The sequence below is a fragment of the Astyanax mexicanus genome, chromosome 19, assembly GCF_023375975.1.
Source record: "Astyanax mexicanus isolate ESR-SI-001 chromosome 19, AstMex3_surface, whole genome shotgun sequence".
NCBI lineage: Eukaryota > Metazoa > Chordata > Actinopteri > Characiformes > Acestrorhamphidae > Astyanax > Astyanax mexicanus.
Window position 1 is genome coordinate 31344329 of NC_064426.1, and position 18479 is coordinate 31362807.

General features: G+C 38.4%; 1 protein-coding gene across 4 annotated transcripts in view; it reads left to right on the forward strand.

Annotated features, from left to right (window-relative positions):
• Positions 1-18479, forward strand: part of LOC103026886 (TOM1-like protein 2) — a 46519-nt gene that overhangs the window by 20935 nt on the left and 7105 nt on the right. The window contains exons 6-14 of one of the 4 annotated variants that reach the window (XM_022673338.2): positions 963-1124; positions 1296-1412; positions 6241-6374; positions 7416-7458; positions 8921-9083; positions 9490-9607; positions 9874-9949; positions 12334-12399; positions 16885-16944. In XM_022673338.2, coding sequence (XP_022529059.1) covers positions 963-1124; positions 1296-1412; positions 6241-6374; positions 7416-7458; positions 8921-9083; positions 9490-9607; positions 9874-9949; positions 12334-12399; positions 16885-16944 — 939 coding nt within the window. Of the gene's footprint in view, positions 1-962; positions 1125-1295; positions 1413-6240; positions 6375-7415; positions 7459-8920; positions 9084-9489; positions 9608-9873; positions 9950-12263; positions 16268-16884; positions 16945-18479 lie in introns of those variants that run through there. The other 3 variants (XM_049467879.1, XM_022673343.2, XM_022673352.2) reach the window with 3 other exon arrangements.

Here is an 18479-nt window from a genome sequence, read left to right on the forward strand (position 1 = left end):
TTTAATTATTATTCAAATCAGAGCTGTGTGATATGTTGAAATATTTTGTTATGAAGATAGAAAATGTCAATTGTAACACTCTCTTTCTCTCTGTCTTGGCTTGGCTATTTTAGCAGTTTAAAGTGTTCATACTTGAGTTTTCATTTCATTTTGATTCAGGTATTTTAATTTAAGAGAACCTGCTTTAACTCCATATAAAACAGTGTTTCTCAGTCTTGATCTTGCACACCCTGCAGTGAACACTTTAGTTGATTATGTGTGCAGGGAGCAAAGAAAACACTAAACAGCCCATTAATAAGTCCGGTCTGAAGCTACTAGGGGTGTTACGTTCGAAATTATGTCATGGTCTCGAGCCTTGAAGTCAAAATATGATCTAATTGTTCTATTATTTTGTACATGACTGTTATTTTTCTATTATTTATTTTATGTTGCGCATTGCTGTTTTAATAGTGCACACTGCTGCTACCAAAAAAGCCACTAGATGGCATGACATATATATCTTAATTAAATTATTTAAATTTGACCATTAGTGCCTAATGTGGTGTATTACAGATCACTTTGCATCACTTATATCAAGCCCACCTTTTGAAATAAGATATTGTAAATTTGATTAATCAAACCAATGACTGACCATAGACTGATCTTAAACTGGCATATGCTGCTCTGCTGTAAAAAAAAGAAAATCGAGAATCAAATCGAATCGTGACACTAAAATCAGAAATAAAAATGAATCAAGGATTTAGAAAATCGTGACACCCCTAGAAGCTACTCTGCTCTCCACGCTGAGAGTCTGACGTTAAGTGAAGTTTAAGGGTTAACTTTACCTAGCACTCAGTGCTATATCTTTACAACTAAGGCTGTAACATTTTGTCCTTTTGAGTTTTAGAGCTGTAAAATTTTTGTTGTAAGTTGCGTTCTCTGCTGCAGTGCTTTAAGCCAATCAGGACATGTACATTTTTCAGGGTGTTCCAGAGATAGACCCAGCTTCACATAAGTACCAAGCTCCTCCACAGCCCAAACCTGCACCTCGCACAACTCAGACGGCTGCTGCTGCTCCGGCTTCTGACTTCAACACCCCTCAGATTCCCAGTGTTACTGGACCCATCGCAGCCAACCCAGAGCAGGTCAGTTCTCCAGAACACTCACTTCAGAAGTTCCATTCTTCCTCTATATATTGCTAAAGATGTATTTCAGCAGTGTTTTGTGGAGACAAATATTTTGAGCATGATTATGAGATTACCTGTACCTTAAATGACTTAATTCGTACCTGTGATAATGTGTGTATACTGTTACAGATTGCCAGGCTGAGGAGTGAGCTGGATGTTGTACGTGGAAACTGCAAAGTGATGTCAGAGATGCTGACAGAAATGGTTCCTGGCCAAGAGGAAACTTCTGACCTTGAACTTCTTCAGGTTTTATACATTTTTGGTTTCTCTCACATACACAAATATATATATATATATATATATATATATATATATATATATATATATATATATATATATATATTAGGGGTGTCACGATCTCGATATTTTATCGAAATCGAATCGAAATGAGGTCACGATCTCGAGTATCGAAGTCAAAAAGAGGATCGACGATCCCTCCCACGCGCGCTACGCAAATAGCGCAGCGCGCTACGCAAATGGCGCGGCACCAACACAGCGCATCCTATTCATTTAAATAGAGATAGCCACTGCATGAGCGCAGTCGGCGGGAGTGTGATCACTGTTTTTATCTGTCCAACGGGGGAGGGGGGGCGGGGGTTGGGCGCGCAGGTTTTGTATCTGTATCTAACGGAGGGGTGGGTGCGCGCAGGTGAGAGCGTGTGAACTCGCTGAAATGCGTGTGTCAGTGTGACTTGAGAACACTGACTATAGATCACAGTGAGGTGGATTAAAAATCTTAAACTTATAATTGACTACACCTGTTGCTTTCCATTGAATTAAAAAAACATCTTTCTCTCAGATAAAGTAAACACAAGCGTGTTTCTGACTAAAATAAAAGCTTTTCAGGAGAGATATAAGTTATGTGTAAATATTTATAAGACAATACCCACATCACTTATCTAACCAGCCTGTACTGATTTCTGCCCCCCAATAATGCTTTCAATAACCTCTTGTAACCCCTGGGAGCCAGGGGTTACACTCTAATAGCCTTTAATAGTCTTCAGTAGCCTTTAAAAGACTTACCTGGCGGCCGTGGTGTGTCCACTAAACTCCGTAGTAGAGGTCTGCACTCCCGCGGGAGTCCCGCGGGACCCGCGGGACCCGTCAGAATATGTTGCGGCGCGGGACAAAACTGAATTGTTATTGGCGGGAGCGGTAATTTAATCAATACAGGCCATGCGGGAGCGGGACCACATTAACATGTGGTCCCGCTCCCGCAAATTGATAAATAGTTAAGAAAATTATAATAATCACGCTATGATTCCCATGCAAGCAACAAAAAAACACAAGAAAAATCTCTCGGAGGATGGACACACACACACACATTTTCAGCATCTCCAGCAGGCGTGTGCAGAGGAGGGGGGGGTGTGTAATTTAAAGGACGACATTTACTATGGTGCAAAATAATAATAATAATAATAATAATAATAATAATAACAATAATAATAATAATAATAACAATAACATTGTTATTGTTATTATTATTATTGTTGTTATTATTATTATTATTAATAATAATACAAATATTAATTAAACTAATTGAATTTAATTTTATATATTTTTACATTTATTATTTTATATAATATAGATCCACTTCTAATCCACTTCTAGGATTCTTGATGCACCTGATGGCATGTGTTTGGACTGCGAACTGAATTGCTGTTTTAATAAATACATATGTAAATTTGAAGCACTAAATGTAATTAATTCAATTCATATTAGGACTGCGGGACGGGAGCGGCGGGAATGTGTATGTGGCGGGCGGGAGCGGGATTAAAAGAAGTGATTTTTTTGCGGGAGCGGGCGGGAGCGGGACAAAAAGACGCGGGAGCGGGCGGGAGCGGGTTTAAAAAAACAGTCCCGCGCAGACCTCTACTCCGTAGTTATAAACATCCTGAGGTTAGCAGCGCGCTAACTGACCTGTTTCTAATGTAATCCGAGCAGTGCCTCCGTGTCGGCTGTTCTAACCTGCTGCTGTTAGCTGCTTGGGCTGAAAGATGAACTGTAGTGAGCTGTATTATCCGGTTAGTGGGGTTAAAACCTTTATTTCTTTACAGAAACAGTAAAAACGGACTGGCTGAGCTCTGTAGCCCGTGGCTGGGCTGTACTGAAGTAGTGACTGAGTGAAGAGAGCGGGGCTTGTGCTGCTGCTGCTAGTGGTTGGATGAAGAACTGCAGCTTCATGTAATGAGCAGTTTCACCAGCCATCCACACACAGCTCTGATAAACTGCTTGTTTTAATAGTGCACACTGTTGCTACCAAAAAAAGTCACTAGATGGCATTACCATATATATCTTAATAAATAATAATAATAATATTTATAATATTTATAATAATAATAATAATAATAAATATATTATTTAAATTTTATGAGGCATAAAATAATAACAAGAAAAAAAAAACAAGAAAATCGAGAATCGAATCGAATCGTGACCCTCAAATCGAAAATGAAATCGAATCGAGGATTTAGAGAATCGTGACACCCCTAATATATATATATATATATATATATATATATATATATATATATATATATATATTAGGGGTGTCACGATTCTCTAAATCCTCGATTCGATTTCATTTTCGATTTGAGGGTCACGATTCGATTCGATTCTCGATTTTCTTGTTTTTTTTTCTTGTTATTATTTTATGCCTCATAAAATTTAAATAATATATTTATTATTATTATTATTATTATTATTATAAATATTATAAATATTATTATTATTATTTATTAAGATATATATGGTAATGCCATCTAGTGACTTTTTTTGGTAGCAACAGTGTGCACTATTAAAACAAGCAGTTTATCAGAGCTGTGTGTGGATGGCTGGTGAAACTGCTCATTACATGAAGCTGCAGTTCTTCATCCAACCACTAGCAGCAGCAGCACAAGCCCCGCTCTCTTCACTCAGTCACTACTTCAGTACAGCCCAGCCACGGGCTACAGAGCTCAGCCAGTCCGTTTTTACTGTTTCTGTAAACAAATAAAGGTTTTAACCCCACTAACCGGATAATACAGCTCACTACAGTTCATCTTTCAGCCCAAGCAGCTAACAGCAGCAGGTTAGAACAGCCGACACGGAGGCACTGCTGGGATTACATTATAAACAGGTCAGTTAGCGCGCTGCTAACCTCAGGATGTTTATAACTACGGAGTTTAGTGGACACACCACGGCCGCCAGGTAAGTCTTTTAAAGGCTACTGAAGACTATTAAAGGCTATTAGAGTGTAACCCCTGGCTCCCAGGGGTTACAAGAGGTTATTGAAAGCATTATTGGGGGGCAGAAATCAGTACAGGCTGGTTAGATAAGTGATGTGGGTATTGTCTTATAAATATTTACACATAACTTATATCTCTCCTGAAAAGCTTTTATTTTAGTCAGAAACACGCTTGTGTTTACTCTATCTGAGAGAAAGATGTTTTTTTAATTCAATGGAAAGCAACAGGTGTAGTCAATTATAAGTTTAAGATTTTTAATCCACCTCACTGTGATCTATAGTCAGTGTTCTCAAGTCACACTGACACACGCATTTCAGCGAGTTCACACGCTCTCACCTGCGCGCACCCACCCCTCCGTTAGATACAGATACAAAACCTGCGCGCCCAACCCCCGCCCCCCCTCCCCCGTTGGACAGATAAAAACAGTGATCACACTCCCGCCGACTGCGCTCATGCAGTGGCTATCTCTATTTAAATGAATAGGATGCGCTGTGTTGGTGCCGCGCCATTTGCGTAGCGCGCTGCGCTATTTGCGTAGCGCGCGCGGGAGGGATCGTCGATCCTCTTTTTGACTTCGATACTCGAGATCGTGACCTCATTTCGATTCGATTTCGATAAAATATCGAGATCGTGACACCCCTAATATATATATATACAGTGGACCAACACCAGCAAATGAAATGTCTCTCCAAACCATCCCTGATAGTCAGTAAATTTAGCATTTAATTCAGAAATCAAGGGAGTCTGGAGGACGTGTGGAGAGACACACAGTCCAAGCTGCTTGAGGTCTAGTGTGAAGTTTCCACAATCAGTAATGGTTTGGAAAAACTTGTCATCTGCTGGTGTTGATCCACTATGTTCTATCAAGTATCAAGTCTAAAGTCAGTGCAGTGTTTTCCCGAAAAATCTTACAGCACTCCATGCTTCCCTCTGCTGACACATTTTATGGAGATGCAGATTTCATTTTCCAGCAGGATTTTGCACACTGCCCACTCTGCCAAAAACAGCAATTGATCTTATATAATATTCTAATTTTGTTAGACTTTGTTGTCTGTAAGCCATAATCATCAACAATAACAGAAATAAACACTTACAATAGATCACTCTGTGTGTAATACACACACACACACACACATATATATATATATATATATATATATATATATATATATATATATATATATATATATATATATATATATATATATAATATGAGTTTCACATTTTGAACTGAATTACTGAAATAAAGTAACTATTCAATGATATTCTACTATGCACTTGTAGACCATTTACAACCATTGTCTGTCTGCAAGATCAAAAAGAGATCATTTAAAAATTGGCAGTTAATAAATGTACCACTAGGGGGAGTAGTAGCACAATATATGAAGGCACTGAAACGTGATCAGCAGTTCTTGTTCTGATGCATTATCATTACATTACAGGTATACTTTTCATAGATTCAGGATCAGATCAAGACATTTATCAGATTTGCCCGTTCACTCATGTAATGTACAGGTAGAGGTTTTTCATAACAGATCTTTCTACAGGAAAAGTTTTGCATTGTTTATGCGTGGAGTTGTGCCTGTGTAGCACTTGCAGGAACCATAACATTTCAAAAAGATCCTATTGACTCTTAGAATTAAAGTAGAACTCAAACTGATACTGGCATTCAGTTCCTTCAGTTAAATTCTGAAAAGGTTGTTGGTTACTGTTGGTTACATATGTGAAAGAGGCTCAAGTTACCCTGATACAAGCTTCCCTATCCAAAACATTATTTACCATACTACTTAAACTAGTATAATACAGTAGCATTTACAGTGAAATCCATCATTCTGTGTGTGTTTGATCAGGAGCTAAACAGGACATGTCGAGCCATGCAGCACAGGGTAGTGGAGCTCATCTCCCGCGTGTCCAACGAAGAGGTCACAGAAGAGCTGCTGCATGTCAATGACGACTTAAACAACATCTTCCTGCGATACGACAGGTAATCGAACACTGGGTTGCCCTGAAATGCTCATTATTTTGAAGTTTGACCCAAGAACAAAATGCAGTTAAATGCACCTGTGGGTAGGTTGGGCATATAAATCCCATTCTACCAAAATATACATTTTAGTTTTAAGTTAAAATTGTAAAAAATGTTGAGTGAATTATTTTTTTTGTTTTTTGTTTTTTATTTTTTTTTTTTGTGCCTGTAAAATGTCCAAACTTGTCATTGAATGCAATCAGATTTACTACGATCCTTTTTTATATCTATTATAATACTTTGCCTAGACAGTAGAGCCAGTTACTATAGAGTGGAAAAAAAACTGGTGTCAAAATATTTTTGTTCATTTAGTTCCGGTATATCTCTCTTGGATAGTGATGTATAGTAATAAAGTAGAGCTACTTCACTAGTGTACTTAAAGTGGCAATCCATATTATTTTGTTTCTAAACTGAAACCAGAAGCATTTCTGAGTGGAAAAGGGATAAAATATTGTGTTTAATGGTACCAGTATGCTGGAACGTCCATCTCTTTAAGCCTAATATATTCATTTTAAAAACTGCGGTGTCCGGTCGCTTACGTACTTACGTCACATGTACAGCCTCTAAAATAGGATCCGGCTCAGTTTTACTGAATGTGAGCGGCTGGCAGAGCATTGGAGCCTTCAGAAGGGGAAACTCAGATTCATCCGCTCTAAAAGGAGACCATGTCATATCTGTTCAGTTTAAAATAATTCTTCTGGTTGTTTTGTGCAATTGCCCATTCTCACCAGAGAGGGCCCTAATTTCCAAAACTTTAGGACATCAGCTTTAAGTCCTAAAATGCTGTATCTGCATTTTAGAAAGCAAGAAAGCATTTATATATTAGCAGAAACCTGGACATTGATTTTGAATACACTTGATTGAACTAATCAGTGAATCAGCAGAATTTGATTACAATGATTGCTAAATAAGCAACACTCTGGAGTAGGAAATGGATTGGAATATTTTTTTCTGGTATAATTGTTGGTATGGTAATAAATATTGCTGCTTTTGTGGTTACAGGTATGAGAGATACAGAGTGGGCCGAGCAGCACAGAACAATGGAGTGAGTTTTTTTAACATTACTATGCATGAATTGATCTATTACATATTATCCTCGGGCCTGTCAGGGTAGTAACGTAATCATCTTATTGTACAATATACGGACATAACCCTACAAATTCCTGTTTATTTCAGTGTTACCCATTTTGTGTGTTATATGAGTCAATGTATTGACTTGTGTGTCAATGGCCAATGACTGCTCTGCACTGCAAACTCCTCCTTTTCTGGTGTCCGTGGTTGTTTGTCAGTGATCTTGCATGTTACTGTGCCAATCATTATTTTTATATTTCTGTTTATTTTGTGTTTGTACATTCGCTAGCTGACGAAGGCAAGTATAGTAGGATTATTATAATTTATGGTAAATTTAGATACAGTCGATAGAAAAGAAAAGTTAAAACATGGTCAGCTTGTGTGTGTTTAGCACAACAGCCCCAGCTTGACCTGGTGTGTACGACATGTTTTAACTTCAAACCCTCTCTAGAAAACACTAGATCAGTCCTCTATCCCTTTTATCCTGCCTCTATCTCACAAACACACTCACAAAATAGTCTATTGTGATCTGATCCTGTATCCAGCATCTTCTCTCTGTATTCTGTATTCACAAATAACATTCTTTATTCTCCACTGAAACACTAATAACATACGCAGAACTGCCTTAATTAAAAGATGCACTGAAAGTCAACTTCTATTATACAACTTTTAATAGGTTTTGGCCAAAAAGTTTAATTGAACATTTAATGTAGTGTTGTAAACCAAACTGTTTTCAAAGAAAAGGCAATTACAAAACTACAGTATAAAAAATATATTGAGCACGGTTTTAAACTGCAAGGAAAAAACAAAGTACAATAGATTTATCTTAGCAGTACTGAGAAGAATGAATTTAGGTCAGTTGTGCTACTCTAGTCACACATTTACCTAAGTAATGCAGGTTTAGCCATGAATTTACCTCAGTAATACAATATAAATCATACATTTACCGCAGTAGTGCTATTCTAATCATAAATTTACCTCAATAAATTAGTAATTCTGAAGTCACATGTCAGTAAAATGTACACAGAAAAAGGCTGGCAGGCTTTGTTATACAAACTAATACTGAGGCTAAGTTACCCCAACTAACATTACTATCCTATCCTGTACAACTAATATTTTCTGCTGCTCCGTTGTGAGGAAATGTGACTTAAAATAGATTACTTATTATTCTCTATCATTTGTCTTTAAAGTTTTTTCATGTCTTCTTAATTTTAGTTGCCAAATATTCAGTGCATCCCTAACTTTAGAAAAAGTATCAGAATCCTTCACCACCACCACCACCTTTCCTTCTGTACATGTGTAGTTCAGTGCCCAGTATATGAGCTCCTATTCCTTTCTGTCTGTGATAGGAAGTAAATTTATATATGTGTGTGTGTGTGTGTGTGTGTGTGTGTGTGTGTGTGTGTGTGTGTGTGTGTGTGTGTGTTGATGTGCAGGTGTTAAATGAGGCTTCAGAGGAGGATAATCTGATTGATCTGGGTCCTGGCTCTCCAGCTGTGGTCAGTCCTCGGGTCAGTGCTGCAGCCACACCTACACCGCCCTCCAGCCTGACTCCTGCTGCTGCTGCCACCTCCCTCTCCACACAGCTCGCAGGACTGAGTGAGACACACACAAACACACACACATACATGTACAGCAAATGTACTTGCATGCTTTACAAAGTTCAGTTGCCATAAGTATTATTAAATGAATGTGGGGTACAATTAGCTTGAAACTAACGGTATGTAACATTTAGTTGGTGTTGAATTATTTTTTTTTATATATATAGTTAAAAACATTAACTATAGCTAATGTTTTTAATATATATATTTATTTATTTATTTATTTATTTCGACTGAAACAAATTTCCAAAATGTGACCGTGTTATAATACTTTTTATTTTAATTATATCATATGTCAAATAATCATATGTATCATAATTTTAGGTTGTGATGTGTCATATAATCCTTAAATTTGCCATTAGATACATTTTTTAGATGGCTGAAACATGTTCATCTCTCTGCAGATATGGAAGGAAACAGTGTGAGTGGTACGCTGAGCTCGCTGTCCACCCAAAACCCTCGGGACGATTTTGACATGTTTGCCCAGACTAGAACCAGCTCCCTCGCCGATCAGCGCAAAAAGTAAGCCCGCTTCAGCAGGACCATGCTGGTGCCAGTGCAGAGTGTATCATCCCTTTTTAATAATGCATTCAACTTTACAAATGCAATTGACAGATGTGCAAATGCACAACAAAGCTTTTACTCAAACATATACCTGTTAATAGCAAAATCAGAGAAACTGATTCCGAAACTGAAGTGGTCTCTTTATTTTTTTCCAGAGCTATATAGTGCAGTATTACACCAGTAAGTTACATTGTCTTTAAAAACACACCTTTCATCTGTTTCAGTGTAAAATATGAAGAACCGCAGGCTCTCGGCGGACTGGCTTCCGCTCTGGACGTACGACAGCAGAATGCTGCTGGGGTGAGTGCCTCACTGCATGCTGGGAACTTTAATTTTAACACTTTGACCCACCTGCTGTCACCCATGGTGACATGAAGTTGGAGCTGTGTGCTGTGTTAATGTCTGTCGAGACCGTAGTGCTGTTCTGAGTAGCTGATCTCTGCATGGCCCAAGCTTTAGAACACTAGTCATCCTTTGTTTCAAGCTATGGAGCAATTACTAACCCTGTTAGAACACACATAACACCTTTTATAGAAGGTAAATGCCTACTGTTACCTACACTGGCTTTTGCATGCACATGCAGGCTTTCAGATTGCTGTCCTCTTTTGACCTGGGAGCTCAGAGGGTTTTATAAAAACTGTTTTGCAAGGTTTGCAAATGGTGTTTATTTTTCATTTGTTGCTGCAGGTAGGGGGAAGTAGTGAAGCTGACTGAAGTCAGTCAAGCTTTTAGCCCATTTCTGTATATGTGAATATTAATATGATTGCAGTTCTCCCTTTATTTTCTTTAGTAATTTTCTTAGAAATGCAGAAATCTCAGTTACTGGGCTCTGAGTGGTCCAGCGGACTAAAGCGCTGCCACTATAATGCAAGGATCACTGGATCCTCGGATCATGCTGCTTGACATCAGCAGCCAGAGTCTGAGAGAGCACAATTGACGTTACTCTCTCTGGGTGGGTAGATGATGCTCTCTCCCCATTACTTCCAGTATAATGCTCAGGAAGTGGTCAGCACAGGTGTCTGTTAGCTAATGCATTAGAGCTGGGTCACTGTGCTTTCCTCTGAGCTCACTGGCTACCTAGTAATGCTGCATCAGCAGCAGTTGAAAAAGAGTCTTAAATGAGTGGGTTGGGTAATTGGCCTTCCAAATTGGGGAGAAAATGAGATAAAAAGTAAGGTAGTAGGTTATTATATAGGGGTGTCACGATTTTGATATTTCATCGAAATCGATCGAAATTATGTCATGGTCTCGAGCCTCGAAGTCAAAAAGAAGATCGACGATCCCTCCCTCTAAGCTAGGCAAATGGCACAGCACATTACGCAAATGGCGCAGCACACTGTAGCCGACGCCGCGGACATTGTGACCTGCTCAAAGAGCAGCCCTTTCTCCAGAGAATGTGGACATTCTCATCTTTTTAAAGAAAAACTTGAACATATAAAAATAACAGTTGTTTTGTCTAGCCTCAAATATGTTAATATATCTTTGTTAAAGAAGAAAACTTGTCATTCTCAGGGACCGAAAAAGTCTTTAAGTCTAACTTTTCATGTTTAACTGTTAAAGTAAGATAAAGTTCAGTTTGTAAAGGCTCTAATTATTCTATTATTTTGTACATGACTGTTCCTGTATTTTATTATTATTTATTTTGTTATGTTGCACATTGCTGTTTTAGTAGCGCACACTGCTGCTACCAAAAAAGCCACTAGATGGCATTACATATATATCTTAATTAAATTATTTAAATTTGACCATTAGTGCCTAATGTGGTGTATTACAGACCACTTGTATAACTTTGCATCACTTATATCAAGCCCACCTTTTAAAATAAGATATTGTAAATTTGATGAATCAAACCAGTGACTGACCATATACTAATCTATAACTGGCATAGACCTCCCTGCTGTAAAAAAAAAAAGAAAATCGAGAATCGAGAAATCGAAAATCAGAAATAAAATTGAATCGAGGATTTAGAGATTCGTGACACCCCTATTATTGTAGTATCATTATATTAGTAGATTAATAAACAGAGACAATATATTGTTAAAAATAGTTATTGTGACTGGCCTACGTTGTAGATTATACTATAATTGGTGAATAAATGTTAAAAATAACATACTAATGCTAGACCTTTTAATAAAAAAAATAGAATTTGGTTTATTATCAGACACAAGCTTTTAGTAATCCAAATATGAACAAACTCTAGCATGTTATCAGACAGTATGGAAGAATTATGAAATCCTCATGCCTCCAGTCTTGCACGTTGCAAAGCAAGTGGTGACTGATCACTACTGGGTTCAAGAGCCGGGCACTGTTCTACTGCATGGCGTGTTGAAATCTTCAGCCAGGCTGAAGTGTTACTGCAGGGCACAGTAGGAACCTGGAGATCAGCCCACTGGTCAAAGTTTATTTTGTGTTTTTTTTTTTCTCCATCTCACCTGCCTTGGTATGTTCTGATATCTTCTTAGCATTCAGCCCATATATTTAAAACGTTATATGCATTTCTTCATGGAAGCCTTTACCCTCTTAAAAAAATACAAGTTAAGGAAGATGTTATTTCTATTTTTCTCTTTCTCTATCTCTGTCTTTCTCACTTTCTATTTTTCTGTCTGTCTCTCAGTCTGGGATGGGTGGGGGTGGTGTTTCTTCTGCTTCACGTTTTTGTAAGGTGTTTTCTGTTGTTGATTCAGCTGAGTGTAAAAGGTGATAACGCAGAAATGGAGCCCATAGACAGCTGGCTCATTACCCAAGGAATGGTGAGGACTTAGCACAGTAGCACTGTCTCCTCAGTGTCCTCCCTCATCCGTCCACTCGGTCACCCCCTCATTCCCATCCCCATCCTCGTCCTTGTCCCCCTCACCACTGCTAAACCGGCCCACTCTGCACAGTAAAAGGGATAGCCAAAAAAAATGAGACTACTGTGTTGCTTTAATTTGGGCACCGTGGAATTGGATGATATGGTATTCGATTCAGTCTATTGTACACACACTGCTTCAGTGGTGCTTAAAGTTTTTGAACTGTTAAGAAATGTCAGTGACCTAAAAAAAGTCACTCATTTATTAAAAAACTCATTCATTGAGGAGGAAAATTAGCCAATATTACATATCTGTGAGTGGTACAAGTATGTGAACCTTAAAGTAAAGTTTCCAGTAACTGCTGAATAGTCCTGCACATTGATTTGAAGAAGCCCATTTATTAGTACAGAACAGCTTAAGCTCCTCCCACGAACTGCTGCTTCAGCTCTTTCCACAACATTTCTATTGGATTAAAGTCAGGACTTTGCCGTGGCTATTCCAAAACATTAACTTTATCCCTTTTTTTATTTATTTATTAGAGTAACTTGTGTGTTATGGGTCATTGTCTTGCTGCGTGACCCATGTTCTCATTTTCTGTTGGATTAAAATTAGAACCTGACGTGACCTTTCCAAAACATTTAACTTTATTCCTCTTTAACCACATTCTTTAGTAGTGCAACTTGTGTGCTTAGGGTCTTTGTCTTGCTGCATGACCCATGTTCTCATTTTCCTTTAGAATTTACTGGAATAATTTAGAAGTAACTGTTCCATCAATAATAGCAAGCTGCTGAAAGTGGTCAAATGCAGAAAAACAGGCCCAAATCATGATACTACCACCGCCACTTTTTACAGATGGGTTAAGGTTTTTATGCGAGAATGCAGTCCATCCAGAAAACATTGTTTCAGTAGCCTCCGGGCTTGTCCATATGAGCTTTAGCCAACTTCAGACGGACAACATTGTGTTTTTTCTCCTTTTGGAGGGACCTTCAGTTGCTTAGAAGTTACTTTTGCCTGTTTGAGTTTTTGCCTTCAAGTTATTTGCTGACCCTAAATGCTCACAGACTTGTACTACTCACAGATATACAATTTGCAAAATTAGTTTGATTTGTTTCTTCTTATGTAATTTTAGGGATTGTGTGAAAGTTTTAGAGCAAATTTCTGCAGAAATCTAGAAGGGTTCTAAAGGGTTCACAAACTTGTAAGCACCACTATAGGATAATATGTTCCTGTTTTTTAGCCTCTTTTTGCCTTTATGCTAAAACTGAACCTGTAGTTCTCATAGAGTACAGGTAGTGTAGATTTAGAATTAGACTGTTCCCAGTAATAGCTAAGAATAAAACCATTGGCGGGAGCCTTTCTCTTCTACATTTCAAAGCCTTACTCTTCAGAAACTTCATGGTCTGCAGCTTCAGCTTCCTTTCGAGGCTTTTCCTCTTGCTCTGTCCCTTTTACTGTGGGTATCTCCATCCTCCTCCGTCTTCACTGCATTCGCTCACTGGTAGAATGGCAAAAAAAAGCAAAGGCTGTTTGTCCCATTGAATAGGTGTGAATTTTTTCATTGCATACAAGCTGGCCCTGGCCTCAATCACAGAGGTTAAGTCAAGAGCAGCCGGGTTCTGGAAGTTGCAGCAGAGTTCAAACTGGAATGGCTTGAATCCACTGCACAATACAGATGGAACAGACCCTGTCTTTCGTAGTAGGGGTGGGTCTGAATCGTTTAGAAATAATAGCCCTAGGCATTTTAGTTAAGTGTAGACTGTGATTAAAGACTAATTTTGTAATTACTATCATTTTCCATTAGTTCAAAATGATAATGCAATATGTACATTGCGATCTCTAGAGCTACACTTGACTCTACTAGATTATACATCCTAATACAAAGGTGTCCAGTTCAGCTTGGCTGTAGGTTCTCATTCTAAATGGCCAGCAGTACTAAGGATGTCCTGATCTGATTCAATGACTTGGGATTTGAGCTAATTTAGGCATAATTTAATCAGTCATTATTGGTTATTTTAATCACAATCCAGTTTTGAGTCTTTGTTTTAACTACAGCGTTCAGAGCACCATTATTGGCCAGCTGGTAGCACTGAGGAAAGTTCCTAGAAGCTAAATTTAAAATGCTCTGTTTTAACACTGGAAAAAAAAAACTATTAGTAGCAATTAAATAGGCTCAGTATTGGCAAACACTCTGCATTAAGAGACTCTGATCAGATCAGGGGGCATCCAATAACTAGCACACTAACACTGCTCGACTGGAGTGAAAACCTACAGTTACAGCAGCCCTGAAGTTATAAGATCAGACGTATATCACTGCTATGCATTTCAACATTATTCCAGAAGCTGTGCAGTGAAAATGTTTCACTTGTCTCCAGACATTCTCTTTAATTCACAGTAATTCACATATTAAAGTTATATTAAAATAATAACTAGTAGTGTTTATTCTGTTCTAAAATTATTAAACCACCTTATTAATAACTTACTAACCGAGATTAGTCTAATTTTATACACAGTACAGGCCAAAAGTTTGGACACACCTTCTCTTTTTTAATGTGTTTTCTTTATTTTTATGACTATTTACATTGTAAATTCTCACAACTAAGGCAATACAACTATGAATGAGTGCAAAAAAGGTGAAATAACAACAAAAAAATGTTTATATTCTAGTTTCTTCAAAATAGCCACCCTTTGCTCTGATTACTGCTTTGCACACTCTTGGCATCATTCTCTCAATGGTGTTTGCACTTGTTGGCTCCTTTGCTTTCACTCTCCAGCTCACCCCAAACCATCTGGATGGCCAGGTCATTTTTTTTTATTAAGTACATAAAACTCCATATGTGTTCATTCATAGTTTTGATGCCTTCAGTTAGAATCTACAATGTAAATAGTCATGAAAATAAAGAAAAAGCATTGAATGAGAAGGTGGGTCCAAACATTTGGCCTGTAATGTACGTTTGTTTGACTGTGTGGTAAAAAAAAAGTGTCTTAAAGGAGTAGTTTGGTGAAAAACAAATTGACTCAGATCTCTTCACTGAAAACAAATCCTTAAAAAACAAAAGGGCATGGTAAAACAGGACAATTTTAAACCTCAAAGCTGTTACATAATACTATAAATAACTCATTGATATGTTTTTTTTAATTTATGTATACCAGTAATCAACTATATTGATATTAATGATGGATCACTCAGGGTTTTCAGGGCTGATACCAATTTCTTATGTTTGAGGGCAGGGCAGGATGCCACATTAAACTTTCCAGCTAAACTTGGTGATGCATCATTATGCAGAGCTTCTGTAATGAAGAAAAAAATGCACTTTTTTTATGTAAAGCGGACATTAGCTTTATCATAGCTCCAGTACAAAATCACACATGGTCTTGGCTGATTGTTAGCTATATGCTATAGATAAACCTTTCCACCAGTTTCAGAATTAAAGAAGCACTGCTGTGCCACTATGATTGGGAGATCGCTGGTTCGAATCCTGTTCATGCAGCTTGCCATCAGCTGCCGGAGCCCTGAGAGAGCACAATTGGCCTTGCGCTCTGTAAGTGGGTAGATGCACTCTTTCCCCTCATCACTCTTAGGGTGATGTCAATCAGCACAAGGCTTCTGTGAGCTTATGTATAAGAACCGAGTCGCTGTGATGCTACTCTGCAATGCTGCATCAGCAGCAGTTTAAAAAGAGGCGGAGACTGACTTCACATGCATCAGAGGAGGCACCCTCCTTGTGTTGTGGCGTCACCAGTGATGGGGGAATATACAGCTGAATGGGTTGGACAATTGGCCAAGCTAAACTGGGAGAAAATGAGAAATATTTTGAAATAGATAATAATAATAAAAAAATAGAAGGACCTTTGGAACACCAGACAGCTAAACTGAGCTCAACTATATTTAAAGTTAGAAGGAAATTTTATAATTTTATGTAAATGCTATACTTATATTTTTAAGAGTTTTAAAAAACTGTAGCCATTTGATGGAACCATATCCTGGTTCTTAGGGAAGTATGGTAGGTAGGTGTGGTGTAAGGGGATATTTAAATGCATAGGACCAGCAAGGTCTTCATGGACATGTCCTTTGTCCCTTTGAGCCCTGCGTTCACAATACTGTACTTTTTTCTGGCCACGCTTCACAAATCTTCCTCCCAGACGGCTCCTCCTCATCATCTTTCACTCTCACTCTTAATGCATGCAATACCGCAGTCTTCATGCTTGGTGTGCTGTGTGTGTGTGTGTGTGTGTGTGCGCGAGTGTGTGTTCTAAGGGTGTGTGGGTCCTAAGCTGGTCTTTGTCTTGGTTTGAATTTGATTGCATGTTTTCTGTTGTTGTTATTTTCCTCGCAGACCTCCTTGTGATTTTTTTCTATTGTTTGTTGTTTTTCTGTTTATTTTTGGGGTGGGGTTTAATTTGTGGCTTTGCGGGGGCCTTTGGTTTGTCCATGGCTTTGCTCCATAGATTCCTGTATCGCAGTCCTCTGTCATGGATGACATTGAGGAGTGGCTCTGTGCTGATGTGGTGAGAATTCTTTACCTTGATTTCATTCTGTCATTCTGCCATTTTTTTGTTGTCGTGTCATTCCATGTTCATTCCATTTAACCTGGTAGTAATACAGCAGTGTTTCCGCTATGTATATTTTGTAGCGGTGGCCCAGCGGTGCAAAGTTTTGCCACCTCTGCTTCAGAATTGATTTAAATGCCATGACATTGCAATTACAGTAATAACTGTATTTTTTGCACTATAAGGTGCAATTAATCGCTGAAGTACAGCGTTATAAAAAAAAGTTTGAGTCAAGTTGTTCCAGCACCAAGGCAGGAGCAGTATTAGCATTAGCCTCTTACCCCAGCGCTAGTTCTTTCTTCGTTATGAGGTGAGTATATCAGACTGTAGCCTGCGTGTTCACTGTGATTAAACAAGCTACGTGGGGAAAAAACACTAGCTGACAGCGCCCTGGCTTACCGGAACATTCAGGGTTCCTCAGTTTAACATTGTTGGGAGGCGTTTATTAGCGCTAAACGCTGCTAACCATGGCTAGTGCTGCTGCTAACTGCGCTAAAATATTGAAAATCTAGGCTTACTGTAAATAAAAAACAGAAGCGATTTACTCACCCAAATAAATAGCTTTCAGGAGAGAAATCTGTGTAATTTAATATCTAGTGCTCGTTTGGCTTTGCTGAATTAGAAAAGCAACGTGTCGACAACTTTGTTCCTTACTAGTGTCTCTTAAAATGTGCCTCATAATTCTGTGCGCCTTAAAATAGGCCGGAAAATAGACGTTCATTAATAGTGCGCCTTATACTGTAAAATACTATAGTTTTAATTTGAAACCATGTATCCAGCCCTGTACAGCTTGTATCCAGATCTGCTATCCTAACCCTGTACAGCTCGTTTTTTAACGCTGCTGTTCTAGTCCTGTACAGCTTAAACCTTTCAGCTGTGTTTCTGCTCTATCAGATGAAATTAGAATGTAAAAATGAACTTAAACCTGCCGTTTGCTTGCTGTTTCTCAGCTCCCTGCCAGCTCTTTCACTCACTCCCTGCATTATATACACAGCTGTTCTCTAATATGCAACTCTTTCAGGGGCTGGGGTTAGGAGGGGGTGGAGTTTGGGCCTGCTGCTGATCCTAGAGGAAACACTGAACCGTATATATACCTAATTTTGTCTAGTGTGATTTAGCACATTTGTATCTCAGTAACACAGTCAGACGTCATGTTTGCCACTCATCCATACTCATACCATGAATCAAACTTTTGTTTCTAAACTGGGGAACATACTATTAACTACTAAAGCTTTCAAAAATAATTACATAAGAGTTATGTCTCACCGAGGCTGTTGTTTGTCACTTGGTTTGTTGTGTGTGTTTTATATACGAGTGCCTTAAAAGCCTTCGAGAGTGGTGGTCAGTGAATGTTTCAAATAAAGTGGTGCAAATTGTTCTGTCACTCCAGTAAAACCTCATCTGTACTTGGCTGGATTGCTTTGTGTTTGTATTGGTGAGTTAAGGATAGTGTGTAAAGCTTGATCCAACCTGAAAGTGGTATGCTCATCGTC